Source organism: Schistocerca cancellata, chromosome 5, assembly GCF_023864275.1.
Source record: "Schistocerca cancellata isolate TAMUIC-IGC-003103 chromosome 5, iqSchCanc2.1, whole genome shotgun sequence".
NCBI classification, from domain to species: Eukaryota; Metazoa; Arthropoda; class Insecta; order Orthoptera; family Acrididae; genus Schistocerca; species Schistocerca cancellata.
In genome coordinates this window covers 377592784-377619391 of record NC_064630.1, presented here as the reverse complement: position 1 = coordinate 377619391, position 26608 = coordinate 377592784, and the positions used below count along the sequence as shown (strand labels likewise).

At 42.9% G+C, this 26608-nt stretch overlaps 1 protein-coding gene across 1 annotated transcript in view; it reads left to right on the top strand.

The window, feature by feature from the left end:
• The first annotated feature begins 5555 nt into the window (after positions 1–5555).
• LOC126188026 (facilitated trehalose transporter Tret1-like) overlaps positions 5556–26608 on the top strand; it is a 102254-nt gene continuing 81201 nt past the window's right edge. The window contains exon 1 of the mRNA XM_049929443.1: positions 5556–5637. Coding sequence (XP_049785400.1) covers positions 5586–5637 — 52 coding nt within the window. The 5' untranslated portion in view covers positions 5556–5585. The remainder of the gene's footprint in view (positions 5638–26608) is intronic.

Sequence of the window (26608 nt, the reverse complement as noted above, 5' to 3'; positions counted from 1 at the left end):
GCTTGAACAGTCCCCTGCTGACCTGCAGGGTCCTCTGATTCATGAGGTTGTCTCCATACCCGTACACATCCATCGCTTGATGCAATTTGAAACGAGACTCGTCCGACCAGGCAACACGTTTCCAGTCATCAACAGTCCAATGTCGGTGTTGACGGGCTCAGGCGACGTGTAAAGTTTTGTGTCGTGCAGTCATCAAGAGTAAACGAGTGGGCTTTCAGCTCCGAAAGCCCATATCGATAATGTTTCGTTGAATGGTTCGCACACTGACACTTGTTGATGGCCCAACATTAAAATTTGCAGCAACTTGCGGAAGGGTTGCACTTCTGTCACGGTGAACGATTCTCTTCAGTTGTCGTTGGTCCCCTTCTTGCAAGCTGAATTTCCGGACGCAGCGATGTCAGAGATTTGATGTTTTGCCAGATCCCTAAGATTCACAGTACACTCTTTAAATGGTCGTACAGGAAAATCCCCACTTCATCGCTGCCTTGGAGGGGCTGTGTCCCATCGCTCGTCCGTCGAATATAACACCACGTTCAAACTTATTTAATTATTGATAACCGGCCATTGTCGCAGCAGTACCCGATCTGATATGGGCGTTGCCGACCGCAACGCTGTATTCTGCCTGTTTACGTACCTCTGTATTTGAATACGCGTGCCTATAGCAGTTTATTTGGCACTTCAGTGTACGCACATCAAAAAAAGTTTTGCATCACCTCGGTTCAGATAGTTCCGGAACCTGTACGGGAAATTGGAATAGAGATCAACATAAATACTATTTCCACCCTTTTTACTGCTTAGGAAAACCACACATTGCATGTTGTGCCACCATACAGCGAGACATTCAGAGATGGTGGCTCAGATTGCTGTACACATCGGTACCTCTAATACCCAGTAGCACGTCCTCTTGCATTGATGCATGCCTGTATTAGTCGTGGCGTTCTATGCACAAGTTCATCAAGGCACTGTTGGTACAGATTGCCCACTCCTCAACTGCAACGGTGATTCGACGTAGATCCCTAAGAGTGCTTGGTGGGTCACGTCGTCCATAAACAGTCCTTTTCAATCCATCCCATGCATGTTCGATAGGGTTCATGTCTGGAGAACATGCTGGCCACTCTAGTCGAGCGATGTCGTTATCCTGAAGGAAGTCATTTACAAGATGTGCACGATGGGGGCGCGAATTGTCAACCATGAAGACCAATGTCTCGCCAATATGCTGCCGATGTGGTAGCATTATCGGTCGGAGGGTGGCATTCACTTCTCGTAGAGCAATTACGGCGCATTCCATGAGCACCAGCGGTGTACATTGGCCTCACATAATGCCACCCCAAAACAGCAGGGAACCTCCACCTTGCTGCACTCACTGTACAGTGTGTCTAAGGCGTTCAGCCTGACCGGATTGGCTCCAAAAACGTCTCCGGCGATGGTCTGGTTAAAGGCATATTCGACATTCATCGGTGAAGAGAACGTGATGCCAATCCTGAGCGGTCCATTCGGCATCTTGTTGGGCCCATCTGTACCGCGCTGCATGGTGTCGTGGTTGCAAAGATGGACGACGGGAGTGAAGTTGCGCACCATGCAGCCTATTGGGCACAGTTTGAGTCGTACACGACGTTTTGTGGCTGCACCAAAAGCATTTTCAACATGGTGGCGTTGCTGTCAGGTTTCCTCCAATCCATAATCAGTAGGTAGCGTTCATCCACTGCAGTAGTAGCCCTTGGGCGGTCTGAGCGAGGCATGCCATCGACAGTTCCTGTCTCTCTGTATCTACTCCATGTCCGAACAACATCGCTTTGGTTCACTCGAAGAAGCCTGGACACTTCCCTTGTTTAGAGCCCTTCCTGGCTCAAAGTAATAATGCAGACGCGATCGAACCGCGGTATTGACCGTATAGGCATGGTTGAGCAACAGACAACACGAGCCATGTACCTCCTTCGTGGTGGAATGACTGGAACTTATCGGCTGACGGAGCCCCTCCTTGTAATAGACGCTGCTCATGCATGTTTGTTTACATCTTTGGGAGGGTTTAGTGATATCTCGGAACAGTCAAAGGGAGTGTGTCTGTGATACAGTATCCACCGCAACTTCTATCTTCAGGAGTTCTGAAAACCCGGGTAATGCTAAACTCTTTTTGATGTGTGTATATGTGTATAGGATTGATCACAAGATCTAACTGAAGTTCGGAAACACCAAGAAGACAGAATTAGTAGTCGCTTAACACGAGAGGTACGAATGTCTTGACAAAGACCGGGAGAAAACATGTGAGATCACCATCCAAGAAAACCATCTTTGAAAACACGAACCCACAATTCCTGCTCAGCGTTTGCTTGATTACGCCGAAAGAATGGTTCACTGCGACATGCGTACTACAACAAAGAACTAATCGTGAATGAGCCCTCGTTCTTTCCATGAAATTACAAGATTCACAACAGTACTTGGCTCTATTATCGCAACTACAAATAATTTCTGAGACTCGTCACCCGTTTGCCTAAGCTTGCGTAATCGCCAACTTCTGCAAGTCGTTTAGTAGAAGACTGCGTGCGCCATGATCAGCCGCTGACTGCTGCTGGCAGAAAAGTCGTAATCACTCGCTGCCCACGGTGAAGAAGTCCTCTGTCGCCGACTACCGAAGCAGAAGTGATTCTTGTCAGCTCGTCAGACTGACTTGTTCCTGAGCCTGCATAATTTTCTGTGTACCAATGAGACGACTTTACGATATTTTGACCAATGTTTCGGTAGTAAATAAACTAACATATGTCCGAGTCGGTAACATTTTTGCAGCATTAACCTATAAAAGGACGCAATTCTTAACAGTTCTGTCTGATGGCACATCTCTACAATTGAGTTTTCTCGGCAGCCAATGCGCTGCGCTCCACGTTTGGATTTTCTGGAAACTAGTGTTCGGCTCCTCTCGTCTGCTAAATGATTACTCTTAACCAGGAAGAAGCTCAGTTGTAAATTTTCAACAAACGACTTGGCTGTCCCCTGTGGAGGAACACGGCTGCCTCGTTTCTTAAAGTACGACACGGAGGGCACTGTGTGTTCTGCAATGTCCTGCCTTGCTGGCCAGAAGATTGGTAAGGAGTCTTTGTGGTAGGCCGTTCCATTTCTCCACCAGAGCGTCTGACAATTGGACGTGGTGCAGTATGTCTCCCCAACTCGTCCCACACGTGTTCGATGGTCTCTAAGTCGGGGAGAGGGTAGGCCACTCCATTCGCTGAGTATCCTTTCGTTCCAAGAACTCCTCCACCTGCGCAGTTCGATTCGGTCGCGCATTGCCAACCACAAAAATGAAGTCACAGATTACCACTGAAAAGACGTACATGAGGCAGATCAGTATCACAGTTACTTTGACGGGTGAGTGTCGCGCGTTTTTAGATTCCACAGTGCTGGATGTCACCTCATATGACGAGAGGCGGCAAAAAGTAATGCAATCAGAAACATTGTCGAACGTAATCGAGAAAGGTGGGGAGGGGTTTGGGGGAAGGTACTGCCCCACGTCCACGTCTGCCAATTACCATCCAGCAGTTGTCAATCATGCTGGTAGAGGAATGGAACTACAAGAACCCCTTGACAACCTTGTGGTCAGCATAGGAACACGTTGCAGAGCATGCATTGCCGTCGAAGGTGATCACACGCTCTATCACACTGAAGAGCCAAAGAAACTGCTACACCTGCCTAATATCGTGTAGGACCCCCGAGAGCCCGTAGAAGTGAAGTGCCGCATCACGACATGGCATGGACTCGATTAATGACTGTAGTAGTTCTGGAGGGAAATGACACCATGAATCCTGCAGGGCCGTAAGAGTATGAGGAGGTGGAGATCTCTTCTCAACAGCACGTTGCAAGGCATCCCACATATGCGCAATAATGTTCATGTCTGGGGAGTTTGGTGGCTACCGGTAGTGTTTAAACTCAGAAGAGTGGAGCCACTCTGTAGTAATTGTTGACGTGTGGGGTGTCGTATGGTCCTGCTGGAATTTCCAAAGTCCGCCGGAATGCACAATGGACATGAATGAATGCAGGTGATTAGACAGGATGCTTACGTACGAGTCACCTGTCAGAGTCGTATCTAGATATACCACCCCAACTGCACAGGCGCCACACCATTACAGAGTCACCATCAGCTTGAACAGTTCTTGCTGACATGCAGAGTCCTCGGATTCATATGGTTATCTCCATACCCGTACACGTCCATCCGCTCGATACAATTTAAAATGAGACTCGTCCGACCAGGCAACATGTTTCCAGTCATCAACAGTCCAGTATCGGTGTTGACGAGCGCAGGCGAGGCGTGAAGCTTTGTGTCGTGCAGTCATCAAGGGCGTACGAGTGGACCTTTCGCTACGAAAGCCCATAATGATGATGTTTTGTTGAATGGTTCACACGCTGATACTTGTTGAGGCCCAGCATTGAAATCTACAACAATTTGCGGAAGGATTGCACTTCTGGCACTTTGAACGATTCTCTTCAGTCGTCGTTGGTCCCGTTCTTACAGGATCTTTCTCCGCCGCAGCGACGTCGGAGATTTGATGTTTTACCGGATTCCTGATATTCACGGTACATTTGTCTAATGGTCGTACGGGAAAGTCCCCACTTCATCGCCACCGACTATAACACCATCTTCAAACTCAATTATTGACAACCTGTCATTGTAGCAGCTGTAACCAATCTAACAACTGCGCCAGACATTTGTCTTATATGGGCGTTGCCGACCGCAGCGCCTGTTTACATTTCTTTGCATTTGAATACGCGTGCCTATACGTGTTTCTTTGGCATTTCATTGTAAGAACTAATGTCCAAGGGACCGTCACGAATCGGCGTGAATTCAGTGTAATTATTCTCTGCGGACAAAAGTCTCATTTCTGTTCGTCACATTTCAGCTACCTTATTTACTATACTGTAGCAGATCTTACTATGTACAACCTAAGTTTCATCGAACTATGTTCCTTGGCAGCGGCGTATCATGCGAAAGCTACTTTTGTTTTGGCACAGTAGTAGAGTTGTGTGACTAAGAAGAGGTCCAACAGCCTGTGGAATAATGTCATTCAACAAATCTGGTGCCCACTTGGAAGAAGTTAATTTCGCGAGGTTTAAGACACATGATTATGCTAATGCTTTGTTGACCCAATACGAGTACGATACATCAACAGTCAAACAAGAAATTTTATAGTACAGATTTAACATGAGTGATAGATTTTTGAAGTAAGCAACATTCCTCACTTCAAATCCATTCGACAACGAAGTACGACGTACACAACACATAAAGACTGATAAAGAACGAGTTTTAAAAATCGTTGTGGCGCTATGAGGAGGGCTTGAAAAACCCAATCGCAAGACTGACGTTTGCGTTGGCGGCAGCTTCAGAAGATATCGTTGAGAGGTATTCGATTATCGCCACACGCTGTCAAACATACCGCCACTGCACTAGGCCTCGTAGTATTCTTCGGTCTGTGCGATAAGAAGGAGCGCGGGCGCTAAGCGGGTGGTGGGAGAACCGTTGGCAGCGGCTGGGTCGGCAGCTTATGCGCTGGGGCCAGTATTCGCCGCGAGCCGGCCGCCGTCGCAGCCACTCATCTGCAAACATGGAGCCGCGCATGCGCGGGGTACTCATGCAGTTCACCGCTGCCAGTTCAGGTGCGTAACCACACCACTCGTCACTGGCCTAGCCACTAGAGATCAAAAAGGAAACGAGCGCGAATCCAGTGTTGAGGGTCACGTACCTTAGAAATCAAGGCCCTTCTGTTACGTCAGTGCTATTCCGGTTTCCTCCATTCCCCCTGTTCATTTCACGACTGTGACAAGTCTGGGAAGGAGACGCTGCGATCGTTTCATATACGACGACTCGTTTTCTCTTACTGAAGCGTGCAGAAGTCGTGACGTATCACGTAAATTCAGTGCATGATCTTGTTGTTGCAGTTTAGGCCGAAAATGACCAACTCTCGGGATGTGATGGCCTCCAACGAAGCTGTGAGACTGTGGAGGGTGTAAGACGAAATTTTAAGGGTTGCGTATGTATGTATATACTCCGAGGTGACAGAATTCATGAGTTAGCGATATGAACATATACAGATGGCGGTAGTATCTCTTACGCGAGGTATTCAAGATCAGTGCAGTGGAGAAGCTGTCTGACTCAGGTGATTCATGTCAAGAGGTTTCCGACATGATTATGGCGGCACGACAGGAATTACCAGACTTTGAACGCGGATTGGTAGTTGGAGCTAGACGCATGGGACATTTTCTTTATCGGAAAACGTTAGGGAAATCTGTATTTCGAGATCCAGTGTGTCAAGAATGTGCTGAGAATACCACATTTCACGCATTAGCTCTCACCACGGACAGCGCAGTGGGCTACGGCCTTCACCTAACGACAGCGGCGTTTGCATAGAGTTGTCAGTGCTAACAGACAAGCAACACTTCGTGAAATAACCGCAGAAATCAATGTCGGACGTACGACGAACGTATCCGTTGGAACAGTCCAGCGAAATTTGGCGTTAATAAGCAATGGCAGCAGACGAGCGACGCGAGAGCCTTTGCTAACACCACGACATCGTGCGGGAAAAATGATTGTTTGAATGCTTCTGTGCGTGCAGTAATTGTTCTAATCTTATTCTCACAATCTCTGTATGACCGATACGTAGGGGATTGTAGTATATACCTAAGAGTCACCATTTAAACCGATACTGGAAATTTTGTTAAGAGACTTTCTCGGAACAGTTTACGTTTATCTTCAGGAGTCTTCCAGTTCAGTTCCTTCAGTACCTCTGTGACACTCGCTGCATAACAGTCATTGAAGGTTAACTGACAAATGTCTGCACAGCTTCAAACAAATTCAGCAAAACAGATCTCTAGTGCCTGCCTAGAGGAATGATTTGAGTTCTCTTAAAAATACGATATTCACATTGAAGATACAATTCTGGCTCAAGTAAAACTAAAAGTGACACTTTGATATTTGATATCTGGTGATTACATCTTCCCAAAGATTAGATCTACATCCCGTTCTGAAAAGTACAGTTTCAATGTTTTTGTGTGATATGTTGGACGTTCAGTACCATGTCCTAAATACTTATTTAAAGGCTAAAACTAACATTTTCAACCTTGCACCCCAAATACTACGAAATTTTTAATTTATTCTACAGGGTGGTCCATTGACAGTGACCAGGCCAAATATCTCACGAAATAAGCATCAAACGAAAAAAACTAAAAATATCAAAACTCGTCTAGCTTGAACGGGGAAACCAGATGGCGCTATGGTTAGCCCGCTAGATGGCATTGCCATAGGTCAAATGGATATAAACTGCGTTTTTTTTAAAGTAGGAACCCCCATTTTATTACATATTCGTGTAGCACGTAAAGAAATATGAATGTTTTAGTTGGACCACTTTTTTCGCTTTGTGATAGATGGCGCTGTAATAGTCACAAACGTTTACGTGGTATCACGTAACATTCCCCCAGTGCGGACGGTATTTACTTCGTGATACCTTACCCGTGTTAAAATGGACCGTTTACCAATTGCGGAAAAGGTCGATATAGTGTTGATGTACGGCTATTGTGATCAAAATACCAAGGGGCGTGTGCTATGTATGCTGCTCGGTACCCTGGACGACATCATCCAAGTGTCTGGACCGTTCGCCGGATACTTACGTTAAGGAAACAGGAAGTGTTCAGTCACATGTGAAACGTCAGCCACGACCTGCAACAAATGATGGTGCCCAAGTAGGTGTTTTAGTTGCTGTCGCGGCTAATCAGCACATCAGTAGCAGGCAAATTGGGCGAGAATCGGGAATCTAGAAGACGTCGGTGTTGAGAATGCTACATCAACATCGATTGCACCCGTACCATATTACTATGCACCAGGAATTGCATGGCGACGACTTTAAACGTCGTGTACAGTTCCGCCACTGGACACAAGAGAAATTACGGGTCGATGACAAATTTTTTGCACGCGTTCTATTTAGCGACGAAGCGTCATTCACCAACAGCGGTAACGTAAACCGGCTTAATATGCACTATTGGGCAACGGAAAATCCACGATGGCTGCGACAAGTGGAACATCAGCGACCTTGGCGGGTTAATGCATGGTGCCGCATTATGGGAGGAAGGATAATTGGCCCCCGTTTTATCGATGGCAATCTAAATGGTGCAATGTATGCTGATTTCCTACGTAGTGTTCTACCGATGTTACTACAAGATGTTTCACTGCATGACACAATGGTGATGTACTTCCAACAAGATGGTTGTCCGGCACATAGCTCGCTTGCGGTTGAAGCGGTACTGAATAGCATATTTCATGACAGGTGGATTGGTCGCCGAATCACCATACCATGGCCCGCACGTTCACCGGATCTGACATCCCCGAATTTCTTTCTGTGGGGAAAGTTGAAGGATATTTGCTATCGTGATCCACCGACAACGCCTGACAACATTCGTCAACGCATTGTCAATGAATGTGCGAACATTACGGAAGGCGAACTACTCGCTGTTGAGAGGAATGTCGTTACACGTATTGCAAAATGCATTGAGGCTGACGGACATCATTTTGAGCATTTCTTGCATTAATGTGGTATTTACAGGTAATCACGCTCTAACAGAATGCGTTCTCAGAAATGATAAGTTCACAAAGGTACATGTATCATATTGGAACAACCGAAATAAAATGTTCAAACGTATTTTAATTTAAAAACCCACCTGTTACCAACTGTTCTTCTAAAATTGTGAGCCATATGTTTGTGACTATTGCAGCGCCATCTATCACAAAGCGAAAAAAGTGGTCCAACTAAAAAATTCGTATTTCTTCACGTACTACACGAATATGTAATAAAAATGGGTGTTCCTATTTAAAAAAAACGCAGTTGATATCCGTTTGACCTCTGGCAGCGCCATCTAGCGGGCCAACCATAGCGCCATCTGGTTTCCCCCTTCAAGTTAGACAAGTTTCGTTATTTGTAGTTTTTTTTTTTGTTTGATGCTTATTTAGTGAGATATTTGGCCCGGTCACGATCAATCGACTACCCTGTATATCGAACTATGCTTTGTGCAAGTGCTCTACATGACACTGAAATTGCCCGCATCTTGTGGTCGTGCGGTAGCGTTCTCGCTTCCCACGCCCGGGTTCCCGGGTTCGATTCCCGGCGGGGTCAAGGATTTTCTCTGCCTCGTGATGGCTGGGTGTTGTGTGCTGTCCTTAGGTTAGTTAGGTTTAGGTAGTTCTAAGTTCTACGGGACTGATAACCATAGATGTTAAGTCTCATAGTGCTCAGAGCCATTTGAACCATTTGACACTGTAATATAGATGATTTTCTTTACTACAAGCTACACTGAACCTGAAATAATAATGCAACGAGAAATTTTGTTACGTCCTTTCTCAAATCCACTGCGCAAGTGTTCAAATGGTTCAAATGGCTCTGAGCACTATGGTACTCAACTGCTGCGGTCATCAGTCCTCTAGAACTTAGAGCTACTTAAACTTAACTAACCCAAGGACATCACACACATCCATGCCCGAGGCAGGATTCGAACCTGCGACCGTAGCGGTCGCGCGGCTCCAGACTGTAGCGCCTAGAACCGCTCGGCCACTCCGGCCGGCGCGCAAGTGTTCAAAGAGCAGTGAAGTCTTTAGTACTAGAATCTGATTATCTGAACAGACCTACTGCCAGTATTTCATTAATATACACTGTTTTTAGAATAATGCTAGCTGCTGTAAAACCGCAAATCTACTTTTCATTAATTAAATAACACTTGCTTGCTCACACACAAATTTTTGTCCATTCATCATATAGTAGAAACATATCCTTTCACCATGTAAATTAACCAATATGTCCTCATAACCTCATTGGCAGAATCTTTATGCACCGAAATCGCCACTGTAGTATATTAAACCATTCTCCGAACAACGTGTTTTGGAGAGATCCTTAGTGCGTTGTTTCATTGAAACTAAACATTTTCGTAAAACATGAGTATGTCTTAAAACTTGTCTGGAAGTTCCAATAACTGAATATATAGTGTACAGTACTCGAAATGTTCTTTTCGAGACAGATATACCTCATTCGGCATATTGTTAATAGCAAACGCCTCATTGAAACACTCGTCACCAAGCACAGAGGCGTCGTGGTATCCATCCCACCCATGGAAGTTAAAATCTAACCTACTTCATACATCGACCAGATTCTAAACTAACCTGCTCGACTCTGCCAAAAACTGACGAATGAGGTCGGACGCACCGCGACCAAGCTGTCGTCCAGTGTTATCTGGCGACCACGGCGACGGAGTGTGACTATCGTTGCCTGTGCCACCGCGAGCGCAGCGTAAGGCGTATGGCGCGGCCCAGGGCAACGCGCAATTTTGTAACTTAAGGGGCTCCGGAACGCCCTATACTTGCAATGTTAAAATAACGCTTATAAATTACATCTTTCCTCACAAAGTATTTGAGGTAGGAAGTTGAACTTTATACAGATTATTTATTGGAATATGGGCTACAACTTAACACAGCGATTTTACAAAATTTTAGTTCAGTTATTAAAGATGATTTTTTTTTCAATTGTAATGAAAATTCACAACATTTTTTTGCAATTTTTATTTATATATTCAAAAACATACAGTTTTTTGGAAAAAGGCTGTGTTAAATTATGCAGAAGTTACGGTGTAACATTTACTGAAAGTTTGAAACAAATACGTTTGGAAGATCCTTAGAAAACATGTAATTAGTATGAGAAAATAAAAGTTTTGGGAATCGAGCGACAAAGATTGGATTAACTTTTTAGTGCATTCCAGGTCCATAGGATGGATTATCTTCATCCTCTGCAAACTACTCCTCCAGCTTCCTCTTGTTCCTCCTCCTGTTTACTCTTGCTTGTATTTCTAGACTCTTTACAGCCCTGTCTGCAGCCCGAAGGCGTTCCTTGTCTAAAGCAAGCATCGCTCGTACCATGTTAGAACCTATCTTCATTCCCATATTTGTAAATACCTTGCACCTTACAATGTTGCCATCATTGAAAGTCGGAACAGCATCATACACAGCAAAGTGAAGTGTTTCTATTCTAACAAATACAGTCTTGGGGATTCTCGACCATATAACACTATTTACACTTTCATTGGGGTTTTGAGTTTTTCCGTGAATACACTTTTCAACAGTTCAGGTGCTGCTAAGTCTCTGAAAATAGGTTTTATCACCTCCATTATTGCATCTCACATCACTAAAATGTACCTGATGAACACGGACGTTAATAATAACACCATTTGACAGCAGTTTAACAGCGCCACAGAGGGTCACGCCCATGTAGAACACTTAAAAAAAATTTAAAAATAGTTGTAGTCTTCGGAATTGAATAAATTATATATCTATTAAAAGGTAATAGTCTGTAGATTCAGAAAACACAAAAAAGTAAAAATTGAACTTTTCATGATTTTGAGCCTTTCCGGAGCCCCTTAATAGGCTGAAGTGGGACCGCACAAACTGGGACGCGACGCGATGGTAACACGACGGCGCTTGCGCGTGGCCGAGTGGCGCGGTTGTGGGCTTGTTGTCGCTTCGCACTGTGAGACGGTGAGCAGGAAAGCAGTCCTCCCATAAGCTTCCTTCGGCAACGCGCATGTCGGCAATGGTAGTATTGGCCGTCCGTTGAATATTGCTTCACTAATGTACTTTACTGTCATCGAGCAGTATTTCATTATTCGCCATAGCACTCATCGAAACAAGAAAAATAAGTCCAATAGTCGTGAGTCCGTAAACGCATACTTTCTGAGATAAGTCCAATACACATGTGTCCGGAAACGCATACTTTCTGCAATAAACACGTGTTGCAGAGGTGTTCAACGTGGCGCCCATTAACGACAGTGCAACCCTCTGCCCTCCGGCATAAGGAATCACGCACCCTTTGAACTGCACGCAGTTGTTTGTACCTGCTGGCATATATTGGCGTGGCATAGACCAATTCCCTCCAACGAGCCGATCAAGGTGTGGCGCACTCCCCTCCCCCGCCCATCACGGCCAATCAAGCGGTCCCGAAATGTCTGCGTCAGACCACATCAATATTCGTTGCTGCAATGGCACACAACATCCAACAAGATAAGCAATACATTAATGAGAGAGTCCAGATAATGCGTCTCACCTCTTTTAACTTTTGTGGTGGCACGTATGGTGTTGTTGAATAATTAGTTTATTAATGCTGATACGGTGCATGAAACCACTGAAAAACTTTTTCTCGTTACAGGGCCAAGTACGACTTCCCATACGTTGATTGAGAGTCGCTGTTGATGCCCTCTTTCCTAAATTGCTTGGTGATTTACACTATGTGATCAAAAGTATCCGGACACCCCCCAAAACATAGGTTTTTCATATTAAGTGCATTGTGGTTCCACCTACTGCTAGGTACTTCATATCAGTGACCTCAGTAGTCATTATCGTGTGAGAGCAGAATGGGGCGCTCCGCGGAACTCGCGGACATCGAACGTGGTCACATGATTGGATGTTACTTGTGTCATACGACCGTACGCGAGATTTTCAAAGTCCTAAACATCCCTAGGTCCACTGTTTCCGATGTGATAGTGAAGTGGAAAGGTAAAGGAACACGTACAGCACAAAATCGTACAGGCCGACCTCGTCTGTTGACTGACAGAGACTGCCGACAGTTGAAGAGGGTCGTAATGTATAGTAGGCAGATATCTATCCAGACCATCACACAGGAATTCCAAACTACGCCAGATCCACTGCAAGTGCTATGACAGTTACACAGGAGATTAGAAAACATGGATTTCATGGTCGAGCGGCTGCTCATAAGCCACACATCACGCCGGCAAATGCCAAACGACGCCTCGTTTGTGTAAGGAGTGTAAACATTGGACGATTGAACAGTGGAAAAACGTAGTGAGGAGTGACGATTCAGGGTACACAATGTGACAATCCGGAGGCAGGGTGTGTGTATGGCGAATGCCCGGTGAACGTCATCTGCCAGGGTGTGTAGTGCCAACAGCAAAATTCGGTGACGGTGGTGTTATGTTGTGGTCGTGTTTTTCATGGAGGGGGCTTGCACCCCTTGTTGTTTTGCGAGGCACTATCACAGCACAGACCTACACTGATGTTTTAAACACCTTCTTGCTTCCCACTGTTGAAGAGTAATTCGAGGGTGGTGATTGCATCTTTCAACATAAGCGAGCACCTGTTCATAACGCATAGCCTGTAGCGAAGTGTTTACACGACAGTAACATCTCTGTAATGGACTGGCCTGCAGACCTGAATCCTATAGAATAGCTTTGGGATGTTTTGGAACACCGTGCCAGGCGTCACCGACTGACATTGATACCTCTCCTCAGTGTAGCACTCCATGAAGAATGAGCCCCCAACCTCCAAGAAATCTTCAAGCACCTGATCTGACTGAACGTATGCCTGCGAGAGTGGAAGCTGTCATCAAGGCTAAGAGTGGGTTCAAATGGCTCTGAGCACTATGGGACTTAACATCTGAGGTCATCAGTCCCTTGGAACTCAAAACTACTTAAACCCAACTAACCTAAGGACATCACACACATCCATGCCCGAGGCAGGATTTGAACCTGCGACCGTTGCAGTCGCTCGGTTCCGGACTGACGCGCCTAGAACCGCTCGGCCAACACGGCCGGCGGCTAAGAGTGGGCCAACACCATATTGAATTCCAGCATTATCGATGAAGGGCGTCACGAACTTGTAAGTCATTTTCAGTGAGGTGTCCGGATGCTTTTGATCACATAGTGTATATATGTCCATACATGCTGGTTATGCAAATTCATAAGACCATCTCTTAAGAACCCTGCCTCATGAATAAACAAAATCTTGGATATTGCGGCACACTTCTGCAACAGCCATCGACAGAACCGCCTCTGCCATAATGATGCTGTGCGCTTAGGGCCTGAACGCGCTGTAGATGATACGGGTACACCAATTGCTCGTGAAGTAACCCCCAGATAAGAGAGTGAGACACACCTGCTGTCGCTAATCGTCGTCAGGCGTACAGGCTGTGCGGGGCCTTCCACTGTCAGTCTTCCGAGGTGCAAGATTACTTGAGCCCTCAGACTCTGGATAAGTCTGCCGAACAGCTTATCTGAGGACACTCTGCGCTGTGGATATTTTTCAGCTCAGCAGGCACGGGTTTGCAGACTACGTCCATTTGCTAAACCGTAGTAGAATACCATACTCGCCATTACACTTGTCTAGTAGTAGGCTTCCATTGCTAACAAGTGGTGGAAGATAGAAAATGTAAATGTACTGCACGATTTGTACGTACAAACGCGCTACAACAGTAAACATATAAATGAATCCTCATTAGTCAGGCAATAAAACACCATGATTTGTACCTAGAGTTGACGGCACTTTACAATAAGGCACACAAACACGACGAAAACTGACGTAGCTTACAACACGACTCGAACTACACAACTGACTGCAGACCACCTAATGGTAGGCACAATACTGTGAACAAGATTTCATAATACCCAGCCGACACTTTTTACGGAGCTCAACTGCAAGGACTGTGCTAATATCCGCAACCAATTGTCGCGCAGCCCTTCCTATAAACAAGTGTTTATCTCGGAAAGTATGATTTTCCTGACCCATGTTTATTGGTCTTATTTTTCTTGTTTTGTTGAGTACTACCACCTCTCAAAATATTCGACACATTTTTGAACAGTCTGTATTTTTCGGTTATATATCTCTGTATAGTTTTAGTGTTGTGTATCGTTATCGTTTTTCTTCTGTAAGAACAATGTACATTTCAATGACCGCTGGGATTATATCTTCTCCCTCCACAATCTCTTCAGAAGAAGAGGCACAAGAGTCATCGGAAGAATAGTGAAATAGCAAGAAATATTATAAAAGCATGTATCAGGAAGAAGTTTTAGCGATACAGTGAACAAGGTTGTCTAACAGCTGCCTATTACGCTGGTATATATGAACGATCTGTTACAAAAATTCTGTTGTTGTTATGGTCTTCAGTCCAGCGACTGGTTTGATGTAGCTCACCATCCTACTCTATCCTGTGGAACCTTTTTCATCCCCCAGTACCTACTGCAACCTACATAGTTCTGAATCTGCTTAGTGTATCCATCTCTTGGCCTCCCTCTACGATTTTTACCCTCCGCGCTGCCCTACAATACTAAATTGGTGATCCCTTGATGCCTCAGAACATGTCCTACCAACCGATCCCTTCTTCTAGTCAAGTTGTGCCACAAATTTCTCCTCTCCCCAATTCTGTTCAATACCTCCTCATTAGTTATGTGGTCTACCCATCTAATCTTCCGCATTTTTCAGCGGTACCACATTTCGAAAGCTTCTATTCTCTTCTTGTCTAAACTATTTATCGCCCATGTTTTACTTCCATAAATGACTACACTCCACACAAATACTATCAGAAATGACTTCCTGACATTTAAATCTATACTCGATGTTAACAAATTTCTCTTCTTCAGAAATGCTTTCCTTGCCATTACCAGTCTACATTTTATATCCTATTTACTTCGACCATCATCAGTTATTTTCTTCCCCAAATAAAAAATTCATTTACTACTTTAAGTGTCTCATTTCCTAATATAATTCCCTCAGCATCCCCCGATTTAATTTAACTACATTCCATCATCCTCGTTTTGCTTTTGTTGATGTTCATCTTATATCCTCCTTTCAAGACACTGCACATTCCGTTCAACTGCCCTTCCAGGTCCTTTGCTGCCTCTGACAGAATTACGATGTCATCGGCGAACCTCCAAGTTTTTATTTCTTCTCCGTGGATTTTAATACCTACTCCGAATTTTTCTTTTGTTTCCTTTACTGCTTGCTCAATATACAGATTGAATAACATCGGGGAGAGGCTACAACCCTGTCTCACTCTCTTCCCAACCACTGCTTCCCTTTCATGTTGCTCGACTCTTATAACTGCCATCTGGTTTCTGTACAAATTGTAAATAACGTTTCGCTCCCTGTATTTGACCCCTGCCACCTTCAGAATTTGAAACAGAATATTCCAGTCAACATTGTCAAAAGCTTTCTCTAAGTCCACAAAAACTAGAAACGTAGGTTTGCCTTTCCTTAATCTATCTTCTAAGATAAGTCGTAGGGTCAGTATTGCCTCACGTGTTCCAGCATTTCTACGGAGTCCAAACTGATCATCCCCGAGGTCGGCTTCTTCCAGTTTTTCAATTTTCATAATACTGTCTACATCGCACTTTTATAGACCCTCTATATACTCCTTCCACATTTCTGCTTTCCCTTATTTGCTTACAACTGGGTTTCCATCTGAGCTCTTGATGTTCATACAAGTGGTTCTCTTTTCTCCAAAGGTCTCTTTAATTTTCCTATAGGCAGTATCTACCTTACCCCTAGTGAGATAAGCCTCTACATCATTAAATTTGTCTTCTAGCCATCCCTGCTTAGCCATTTTGCTCTTTCTGTCGATCTCATTTTTGAGACGTTTGTATTCGTTTTTGCCTGCTTCATTTACTGCATTTTTATATGTTCTACTTTCATCAATTAAATTCAGTATCTCTTCTGTTACCCAAGGATTTCTACTAGCCCTCGTCTTTTTACCTATTTGATCTTCTGCTGCCTTCACTATTTCATTCCTCAAAGCTACCCATTCTTCTTCTGCTGTATTTCTTTCCCCCATTCCTGTCAATCGTTCCCTAATGCTCTCTCTGAAACTGTCTACAACCTCTGGTTCTTTCAGTTTATCCAGGTCCCATCTCCTTAAATTCCCACCTTTTTGCAGTTTCTTCAATTTTAATCTACAGTTCACAACCAATAGATTTTGGTCAGAGTCCACATCTGCCCCTGGAAATGTCTTACAATTTAAAACCTGGTTCCTAAATCTCTGCCTTGCCATTCAATAATCTATCTGAAACCTTCCAGTAACTCCAGGCCTCTTCCATGTACATATCATTCTTTCATGATTCTTGAACCAAGTGTTAGCTATGATGAAGTTACGCTCTGTGCAAAATTCTACCAGGTGGCTTCCACTTTCATTTCTTACCACCATTCCATATTCACCTACTACGTTACCTTCTCTTCCTTTTCCTACTATCGAATTCCAGTCACTCATGACTATTAGATTTTCGTCTCCCTTCACTATCTAAATAATTTATTTTATCTCATCATACATTTCACCAATATCCTCGTCATCTGCGGAGCTAGTTGGCATATAAACTTGTACTACTGTAGTAGGCGTGGGCTTCGTGTCCATCGTGGCCACAATAATGCGTTCACTATGCTGTTTGTAGTAGCTTACTCATTATTAAACCTACTCCTGCATTACCCTATTTGATTTTGTATTTATAACCCTGTAGTCTTGTTCCTCCTGCCACCGTACTTCCCTGATTCCCACTATATCTAACTTTAACCTATCCATTTCAATTTTGAAATTTTCTAATCTACCTGCCCGATTGAGGGATCTGACATCCCACTCTCCGATACGTAGAACGCAAGTTTTCTTTCTCCTGATAACAACGTCCTCTTGAGTTGTCCCCGCCCGGAGATCCGAATGGGGGACTATTTTACCCAAGAGGACGCTATCATCATGTAACCATACAGTAAAGCTACATGCCCTCGGGAAAAATTACGGCTATAGTTTCCCCTTGCTTTCAGCCGTTCGCAGTACCACAACAGCAAGGCCGTTTTGGTGAGTGTTACAAGGCCAGATCAGTCAATCATCCAGACTGTTGCCCCAGAAACTATTGAAAAGGCTGCTGCCACACTTCGGGAACCACACGTTTGTCTGGCCTCTCAACAGATACCTCTCCATTCTGGTTGCACCTACGGTACAGCTGTGTGTATCGCTGAGGCACGCAAGCCACCCCACCAACGGCAAACTCCATGGTTCATGGAGGTGGGGGGAGAGGGGTCAAAAATTCTAAAAGCGGAAATTTCTGCAGGTTTGTCGCTTAGTGTTCCTCGTAAAAAGCATCCAAGATCTTAGGTATATAAGTTTCACTGTGATTATTTGGATATGGATGTAATAGGAGACATTATACTACAAACATGTGGACATCACACTTTCACTGTAAGCTAGAAACATTCGAGAAACCCCCACGAATTACAATTCCTAATTGGCCCGTTGTGACGCGAGAAAGTATTTCAGTGGTTTCATGCACGGTATCAGCATTAATAAGCTCATTATACAACAGGCTACGCAAATCAAGAATGTTGTCGGCATTATTCTGAAAGTACCAGTATCCTGAAAGTGTGTAGTGATCTGATAAATTTAATTAGCTTAAATTTATTGCTGACAAACGCACCCTATATTCCTGACAATGTTTTTCGAACGACGTGAGCTCTTCCCCTCACGATGGACTTCTGGCTAGCTACCGCATTCCTGTCACACGCGTTATTTCTCCCATGTACTTCAGAAAACTGCTTTCTAGTCATTCTGAAATAATCTGTAAAATCAGCGAAACTCATCTCCTTCATAGTTTCACATTGTCCACAGATTTTCCTTTCAAACCAAATACATTTGTTTGGAGTTTGAAATATTTTATTTATTTAAGAAGAAACCAACACTTCGTCTTCAGGATTGGTCCCGGCGGAGGTTCGAATCCTCCCTCGGGCATGGGTGTGTGTGTTTGTCCTTAGGATAATTTAGGTTAAGTAGTGTGTAAGCTTAGGGACTGATGACCTTAGCAGTTAAGTCCCATAAGATTTCACACACCGTCTTCAGCATTAGTATGCGAATGTGATCCGGAACACAAGTGTAACAATAATAACGCTAACTAATTCGAGAGTTAAACATTGTCGTTTTGACCAGTTGTAGGTGTGTAACCAGTGTCTGGCATGTGCACGTCACTCCGCCTGAATTACACACTCGTCAAACGTGTCTCAATATGCGCAGGACCGCACGGCACGTATGGAAAATGCACGTCGCACAGTAATGTCGTGTACTTCACATGTGTTATACGTGTCTAAATTTGTACCTAGCCCTAGGCCAGCTTAGTTGGTCAGATTTTATTTCGTTTAACATGAGGGTAATGAAAAACTAAGACTGTTATAAAGTTATGAAGAAACTAATTACATTTCCGATTCGATAAAACCTTACCCTCACAAGCGCAGTAGTCTCGTAAGGCCAAAGAAACAAAAAACACTTTTATTCTTATGCCTCATATTTCTGCAAAATTCAGGCATGTTTTACCTTTTTTGAAAAAAAACTGCATTTAGTTTGTACATATCATTTTTTATTCTGACAAATTTTAAAAACAAATTTCATAGAGACAACAATTTTCTTCACAATCGGGAATGCAGGTCAGATATCGGATAGTTTGGTCATGTGGCTTAAGGTGCCAGCTATCTCACGATTGAGCCACTCACACTGTTAGGCATTAGTACAGGAGATATCAGCCTCCATATGGTATGAGATCATTGTACCTATCATCCATTAAAACAGTGTCCACCGTGAGACAGCCTAGCATGTATAGCATCAGTTTAGAACACAATAGGTCTTAGTGGCACAATAAACTTTTTAATTTTTATCATTGTTGTAGCAATGTCCCTTTCATTCATTTTTCATGTTGTGAGAACACTTTATGTTAGCATTACTTCTATAAGACTATCACTCTAAAAATTACAAACCATAAAATGAAAATGAATCTGAAATCTGTATGCACCTGATTTTGTATATGTTAGCATTACTTGTATGATGACTATCACTCTAAAAATTACACACCATAACATGAAAATCAATCTGAAATCTGTATGCAGCAGGTCTCACAAGTATCAGCACTGCGGGATTTATAGCCTCCTAGCTCCAGTGGGAGCAGAGATAGGGCAAAATTACGTTTCTCCAGGCCTGGCATATAAGCTGCTTGTATGACAGTCATGTTGTGTCGGAACAATATCAGCCTGCCAAATCAACCAGCTATACAGGGCAGCTGTATATCAGCGCAAGAAACAGTTTTCCAGGACCTGACAAGTAGACCGCCCTGCACAACAGATGTGTTGGAGTAATATCGGTCTGCGTTATCAACCTACTTTGCATGGTGGCCTTTATGTCAATAGCAAATGGATACAAGAGAGGATGGACAGAGCGAGGGAGAGCAGAAAATGGACAGATAGTTTGAAGGTGTAGAGGGGTGGTGGTACAGTGGAAAATAAAGAGGGAGAGATGGAGATGGAAAGAGAGGGGGAGGAAGATATGGTCAGCGAGGGTGAGAAGCAGATATGGCGAGAGAGAGTAGGTGGAGGAAATGGACAGGTAGAGGAACAGGAAGAGGCACAGAGAATGAGGAGCAAGAGACAGAGGTGGGAGAATGAGATAGATGTACAGAGGGAGGAAGAGGTGGACACACATAGGGGGAGGAGATGTGTTCAATATATATGCAGAAAGCCATGGGGAAATTTCTGGTATATATATTTTAAAGTTCCACAATCTGGTTTTCTGCCTGTACGTGACGGCTAATTTCAGAAACTTCTTTAGAGATTTTGACATTGTTTTCACAAATAGACAGATCGATTAAAGAGATAGGTTTGTGTGCATAATTTATTACAGCTATGCCACACAAGTCGTTTGGGCCATAAATACTTAGCAGGGGAGACTGGGGCTAGTTGACATAGATTTTTGTTTTTGAGTTTTCTATTTTAGCTCCAGTACTCGGAGAAATCCTAGTGAATGCAGCATATCAACATTTTTGCTACAAAATCATCTAAAAGCCATCTCTTAATCGCGTGTTTAGGTAACCCCAAAGACACTTTTTCTAAAAGTTTACAATTATGCCAAACAAAACCTGAACGTGGGGTTAGTTGGCATACTCGTAGGAGCAAGCTGTCATAACGAGATATGAATAGGGATACTTAGAACACAGCAGTTTTCAAAGAAATACATATTATTGTAGCAAAACGTGGGGTAACTTCCTTTTCAAGCAATAAGTTCCTCAAAAAATAATATCCCTCTGAAGAAATAATATTTGAACAAAAATAATTTTTTCTTACCTGTAAACAGTATGAACATAAATGTATGAACAAACAATGAATCCTTCTAGAAAAATAAATACTGCTTGGTATAATAGTTACCTACAGTTATTCAAATAGAATAAGCTCATTGTTTTAAATCGACCATGAATTTAGGAACTGGGTGGTAGTTTATGTGAATAGGGGGTCCAATTTCCGCACAGGTTCATTTTGGTCGTATTAAATTAAATCTCACGAATCTCGTTGCCATCGGTTTCGACAATCTTCCCTGGATACTGGCGGACATGGTACTTCACTAAAAGAAAGTAATTTATGTTGTATTCACGATGATCAGCACGCCCTTGAGACTGTGTTGGATTTGTTATTACTCTTGTTCGACGCGACTTATTGACGTCTTTGTGAGGTTCTCCTGGGTGTGAACCGTCGAATGAGAACCCCCAACATCGTCTTGGTAGCAGGCTAAGGGTGAAAGCTTTTCGTCATGAGAGGTTCACCACCACATTCATTAAGGATGACAAGCTGTCGCCACTTTCGGCATCTGTTGAGACAGCACCTACACTTCTATTAAAGTCAAGTTTGTCACTGAATATTTGCAGAACAAATATATTTAATATGTTATTAACTTTGTGGCCGGATTCGCTTCCCGTGCCCACAGTCACCAGTTAACCTGAGACAGGGAAGGAAAGTCATATGGGCCGACTGTCTCTGAACCATGTAAACTTTTTTATGAGGCAGAGACTGGCAACCAGCCAGTATTTGCATAAATGAGCACGGAAAACTGCCTAAAAGCGCTACTCAGGCCGGCTGATGTACTACACGAAAAGTCCAGCCGGGTCTCGCTTACTTTCCCGTCATGCGAGCTAGCAGCGCTTTACGGTAAAAGACATGTTATCAGCAAAACATTCGTACGATATCTACAACCAAAACACGCAAAAACAGCGTTGCAGATGCATCTACGTAACATATGATATCACACTATAAATAGTACATAAATGGTTCGCACCGTTCACTAGACCCACATCTTATTTATCTACCAGCGATAACTCCTGAATAAACATTTAATTTTTCCGTACCAGCTCTGCTTCTTGTTATTTTATTACGATGGTCATTTCTCCCTATGTAGATGGAAGTCAAAATATATTTTTACATTCACTGGAGAAGGTCGGTGATTGAAACTTCGTGAAAAGATGTAACCCCAATGAAAAATGTCTTTGGTTTAATGAAAGGCACCCCCACCTCGCTTGTCATAACCGCGACACTCTCTCCCTTATTTGTCGATAAGACTAAATAAGCTTCTCTTCTTTGAAGTATTTCGATATCCTATGTCAATAATATCTTGTAAGGATCATGTACCGCGCAACAATACTCCAGAAGAGACCGGACGAGCGTTCCGTATGCAGTCTCATTAGTAGATTTGTTGCATTATCGATAGCATTCATTACTTAATGTGAACAAGGAGCCAGTTCCGTTTCACAAGAACGATGATTCTGAATCGGTGCAGACTATGTGTCAATAGATCGTGTTCTTCAAGTCTTCGGTTTGCCTTCCCCACAACATTTTCTGTGTGATGGTTCTAATTTAAGCTGGTAGTAATAGCAATCCTAGGTATTTGGTTCAATCGATAGCCTTTAAATTTGTGCCATTTATCGTGTAATCGGAACGTAACGGATTCCTGTTTGTTTGGGAGACATCGCACTTTTTATTGATCAAAATCGACTGCCAGTTTTCGCACCATTCTGAATTATTTTGCTATTGGTTTCAATCTTCTGTATTAGACGGTAAATGACAGCAATATCCCCAAACAACCTAGGAAAGCTTCTCAGATTGTCTCCTTAATCGTTTATAAAGATTAGAAACAGGAGAGGGTCTGTAACACTTCCTTGGGGAACGCCAAATTTCACTTGTGTTTCCCTCATCTAAATCTATACTCTACAAACCACTGCCAAGTGTATGGCAGAGATTACTTCCCGCTGAACCAGTTAACAGGGCTTCTCGTTGCATTCATGCATGGAGCGCAGGAATATGACTTCCCGTTAGTTACGACGAACTGTGACCTTTGTGACAGTAAATCAGGATCCAATCGCACAACAACGACGATAATCCATAGGCACGCAATTAGGCTAGAAATCGCTTGTCAAAAAAGCTGCCAACATCCTTCTGGGGGTCTAGAAATATAGATTTAATCTGAAATCCTCTATCGATAGCATTCATTACTTCATGTGAACAAAGAGCCAGCTGTGTTTCACAAGAACGATGATTCTGAATCGGTGCAGACTATGTGTCAATATATCGTGTTCTTCAAAGTAATTTGCGATATTCGAACATAGTATAAATACAAAAATCGTGCTTCACACGACGTCAGTATTGGGCCTATAGGTCTGTAATTCAGTGGATTATTCTGTTTCCGTTCTTGTGCATTGGCGTGACATGTGTGAATTTCCAGTCCTTAGGTACGGGACTTTCTATCGTCGAGCGAGAGGTTATATATGACTGCTAAATATGGAGCTATTAGATCAGCATACTCCGAAAAGAGCCTAACTGGTATAAAGTCTGAACTGGAAGTGAAGTAAGTTGCTTTGCTACACCGAGTATATCTACTTCTAAGTTACTCATGCTGACAGCTTTTCTTGATTCGAACTCTCGAATATTTACTGTGTCTTCTGTGGTGAAAGAATTTAGGGAAACCGTATTTAGTAATCTCTTTGGATTTTTCTGCCTAATTTCGAGACAGAGTTTCGTTGGAGAAACTGTTAAAAGAGTTTCTTATTGATGTCTGCACTAGAATATTTAGCTTAACCGGAATCCACATATGGACGTTTGACTGAACACGTTAGTGTCATCATGTTTCCTCTGTATGTATATTTTAAAAAGCAGAATCTTTACGAATACAAGAAAAATTCTCATAATGTGAATTCTCATAATGTGTAACTGCAGGACTTACACAATGGCGAGCTGAAGCCTTGCTGTCAGTCGATCCTTAAAATGAGCTTCCTAAGCGCAACACGAAGAACGCTTCGATGAAAGTCTGAGAAGTGGTTTGCAGGCTGCCTGTCAAACAGTTTTCGCTCTTCGCTAAGGTTAATTAACGACAGAAATTGAGGCAAAATGGCAAACTAATAAGATCTGTCTATTAAAGTGGTTATTTCACACTGTTTTGCCTCTTTTAGAGGCAATAACAAGCAGCGGTAACAAAAATTTATGTCCTTGCTAGCCATCATTAAAGATGTTACGTGGCTACTGCCAATTCATCCAGTGCGAATTATACCTAATTTTTTGTAAATGGCGAATAAATAGACAGTTAACACAGACCAGAAATAAATAATGAGATCTGAAAGTTGCGGAAAACTGGAAAAATAGTAGAAAACGGAATTTATGTCCCGTAAGAACTGATATCGTCTATAGTACAGGCTCCCATGGCAACTAGTGCGCTTATGCAGTGTCATCAAGCGGAAGATGACCCAAATCTCGGAAATGTCTTATAAATGCTGATAACTCTGCCTATAAAGTAACGTAATCTTATCTCTGTCTCGGAACACGAGAGGGGAAACCACAACAAGCGAAACTATATTGATTCTTTCACGGAAACTAATGTAATGATCCCATGTAGGTGAACGTTCGACTTTGTAAATTGTATCACTTACACTCACAATAAAATGGTAAGATTATTCCGAATCAACATCAAGAAACTTTGTTTCAACGGGTTCCACAAAATCACATGAAAGTAAAGAATATTAAGAATAAAAAGCAGGTATATTGTAGAGCATGAAAATTGGCTTTGTCCAACTGAAATAAAAAATACAAGATTTAACAAATGTTTATGGATGTGAAAGACGTATCATTTCCCTCTCTTACCTTCATAATAATAATGATAAAAATTTTAACAAATAAAAAGGAAGAGATAGTAACTTGAAAGAAATATTTGTTTCTGTTGCGTTCTCAGTGTGGTGCTTTTCTTTGTGACTTAAAATGATTTTCTCAAACTTCTCATTCCATCAGGTGCTTAGCTACTGATTAATTCGTACTCTCCATCGTTGTCTTTCTTTCTTTCTGTGAGTGCAAACTAAGTTGACATTCGGAGAGGTGACTGATGACAGCGACCGTAAAGGCATTTTCCATTTCCAGTCCCTCCCGTTAGCAACTGCGCCGAGTGTCAGCTTAGAGTGAGGATACAGATATACTGGTTAATACTTCAGGGGTTTTGTAAAACACATGTAACCTAGGCAGTTAGTATAATTGAGAATCGTTCACAATTGGCTTTCAGCTAAGTTTAAGCAGCAATATTATTGTTAGTTAAGGCTTTGAGACGATTCTGGGTTTGTTGGGGCTCGATTTTTATGTTTGAGGTGTTCCTGCGGTGTCGTGCGGGGGTGAAAGACACCCTTTTGACGAGTTTTAGCCATCGCAAGCAGTCGCTCAGAGTCTACAACGTCGGGCCAAGGAGCTCCTACCTGGAGAAATGCCGTGGTTTTTGACAACACAGACCAAAGAGTGTAGAACGAAGGAAAGAGAAGAGTCGGATGACAGAAATTTTTCAGACCAGGTGTTCTTGTGAAACGGCTAAATTGTAATCTGAATTGTAAGCTGAGTTTGAGTTGTAGTCTTGCCAATAAATCAGATTGTGTCCAGAGTACACATCCTGTTATTCTTCATAGAAAAATAGCTTTACGTGAAGAACATCTGGAAGAAGTGGAGGTTCCGTCTGGTATAAGACAAAAACATACTTCCAATAGGGGAAACACTCACATCAGATTGCGCAGACAGTAACGTGTCTCAAGAATCACTCGTAAATAATTGTGCACTGAAAGTCTATATCTGCTTCCTATGTGAGATTTAAGGCTCCAATGTTGAAATGACAAATAGTCGATAAATTCCCGTATATCAGGCCCCTTGAGTTTGGCGAGAAAGAACGTCATGTGTCCAACAAGCCACGGAAACGCATTGTGTTTAGCGTCAGGGAAATATTTCCAATGTGGTCGCAAAACTTGGTCGATCCTTATCTTATTTATAGATGTTCTCGTGATAGAGAGCTTTTTTCTTACCCACTTCTAAATACTAATCGTTTTCTTGCATAGATACACGTGTTTCGTTTTCACTACACACTTTGCATAAGGCTGAGGAGATCAATTTGATATTGTATTTCTTAAGTAACAGTTAGGTAGGTTTCGGTGATGACATCTAATCATATAGCTCTTATATTTGTGGGTAAAATCTTTGCCTGGACTTTTCTCTAATGTTGTGTCCAATTTGTGTGAAGATATTTAATTGCCATGGGATGTTTAGGTGCGCATTAGATTAATTGTTGGTAGACTGTTGTTGAGACCTGTTGCAGCATGTTCTCTCATAAGATTGTTTCTACGTAGTCTATAGAGACATATCTGCGAGTTTTGCGTTCTGGATCGACATAAATCGGTTGCCCTAAACATGACGGCCAAACATTTGAAAGATATTTTCAGTGATGCTTTCTGCACCTTCCCTGAGTATCTTTAGTGTTGCAACCTTTCGTAACGACAATTTATTTTGCTCATCGTGAGCAATAGAAATTTTTTCTAGTATATCCCTCGAAGAAGAACACCAAACGGCTCGGACTGAAAGACGAAGAGCTAGAGAGACACAATTTTTGTGTAGACAAAGCAACAGGAACAGTACGCATGGTGATAATGGTAATCTTATTGCTGTTTTGAAAGATAAATTAAAATGTGCAAT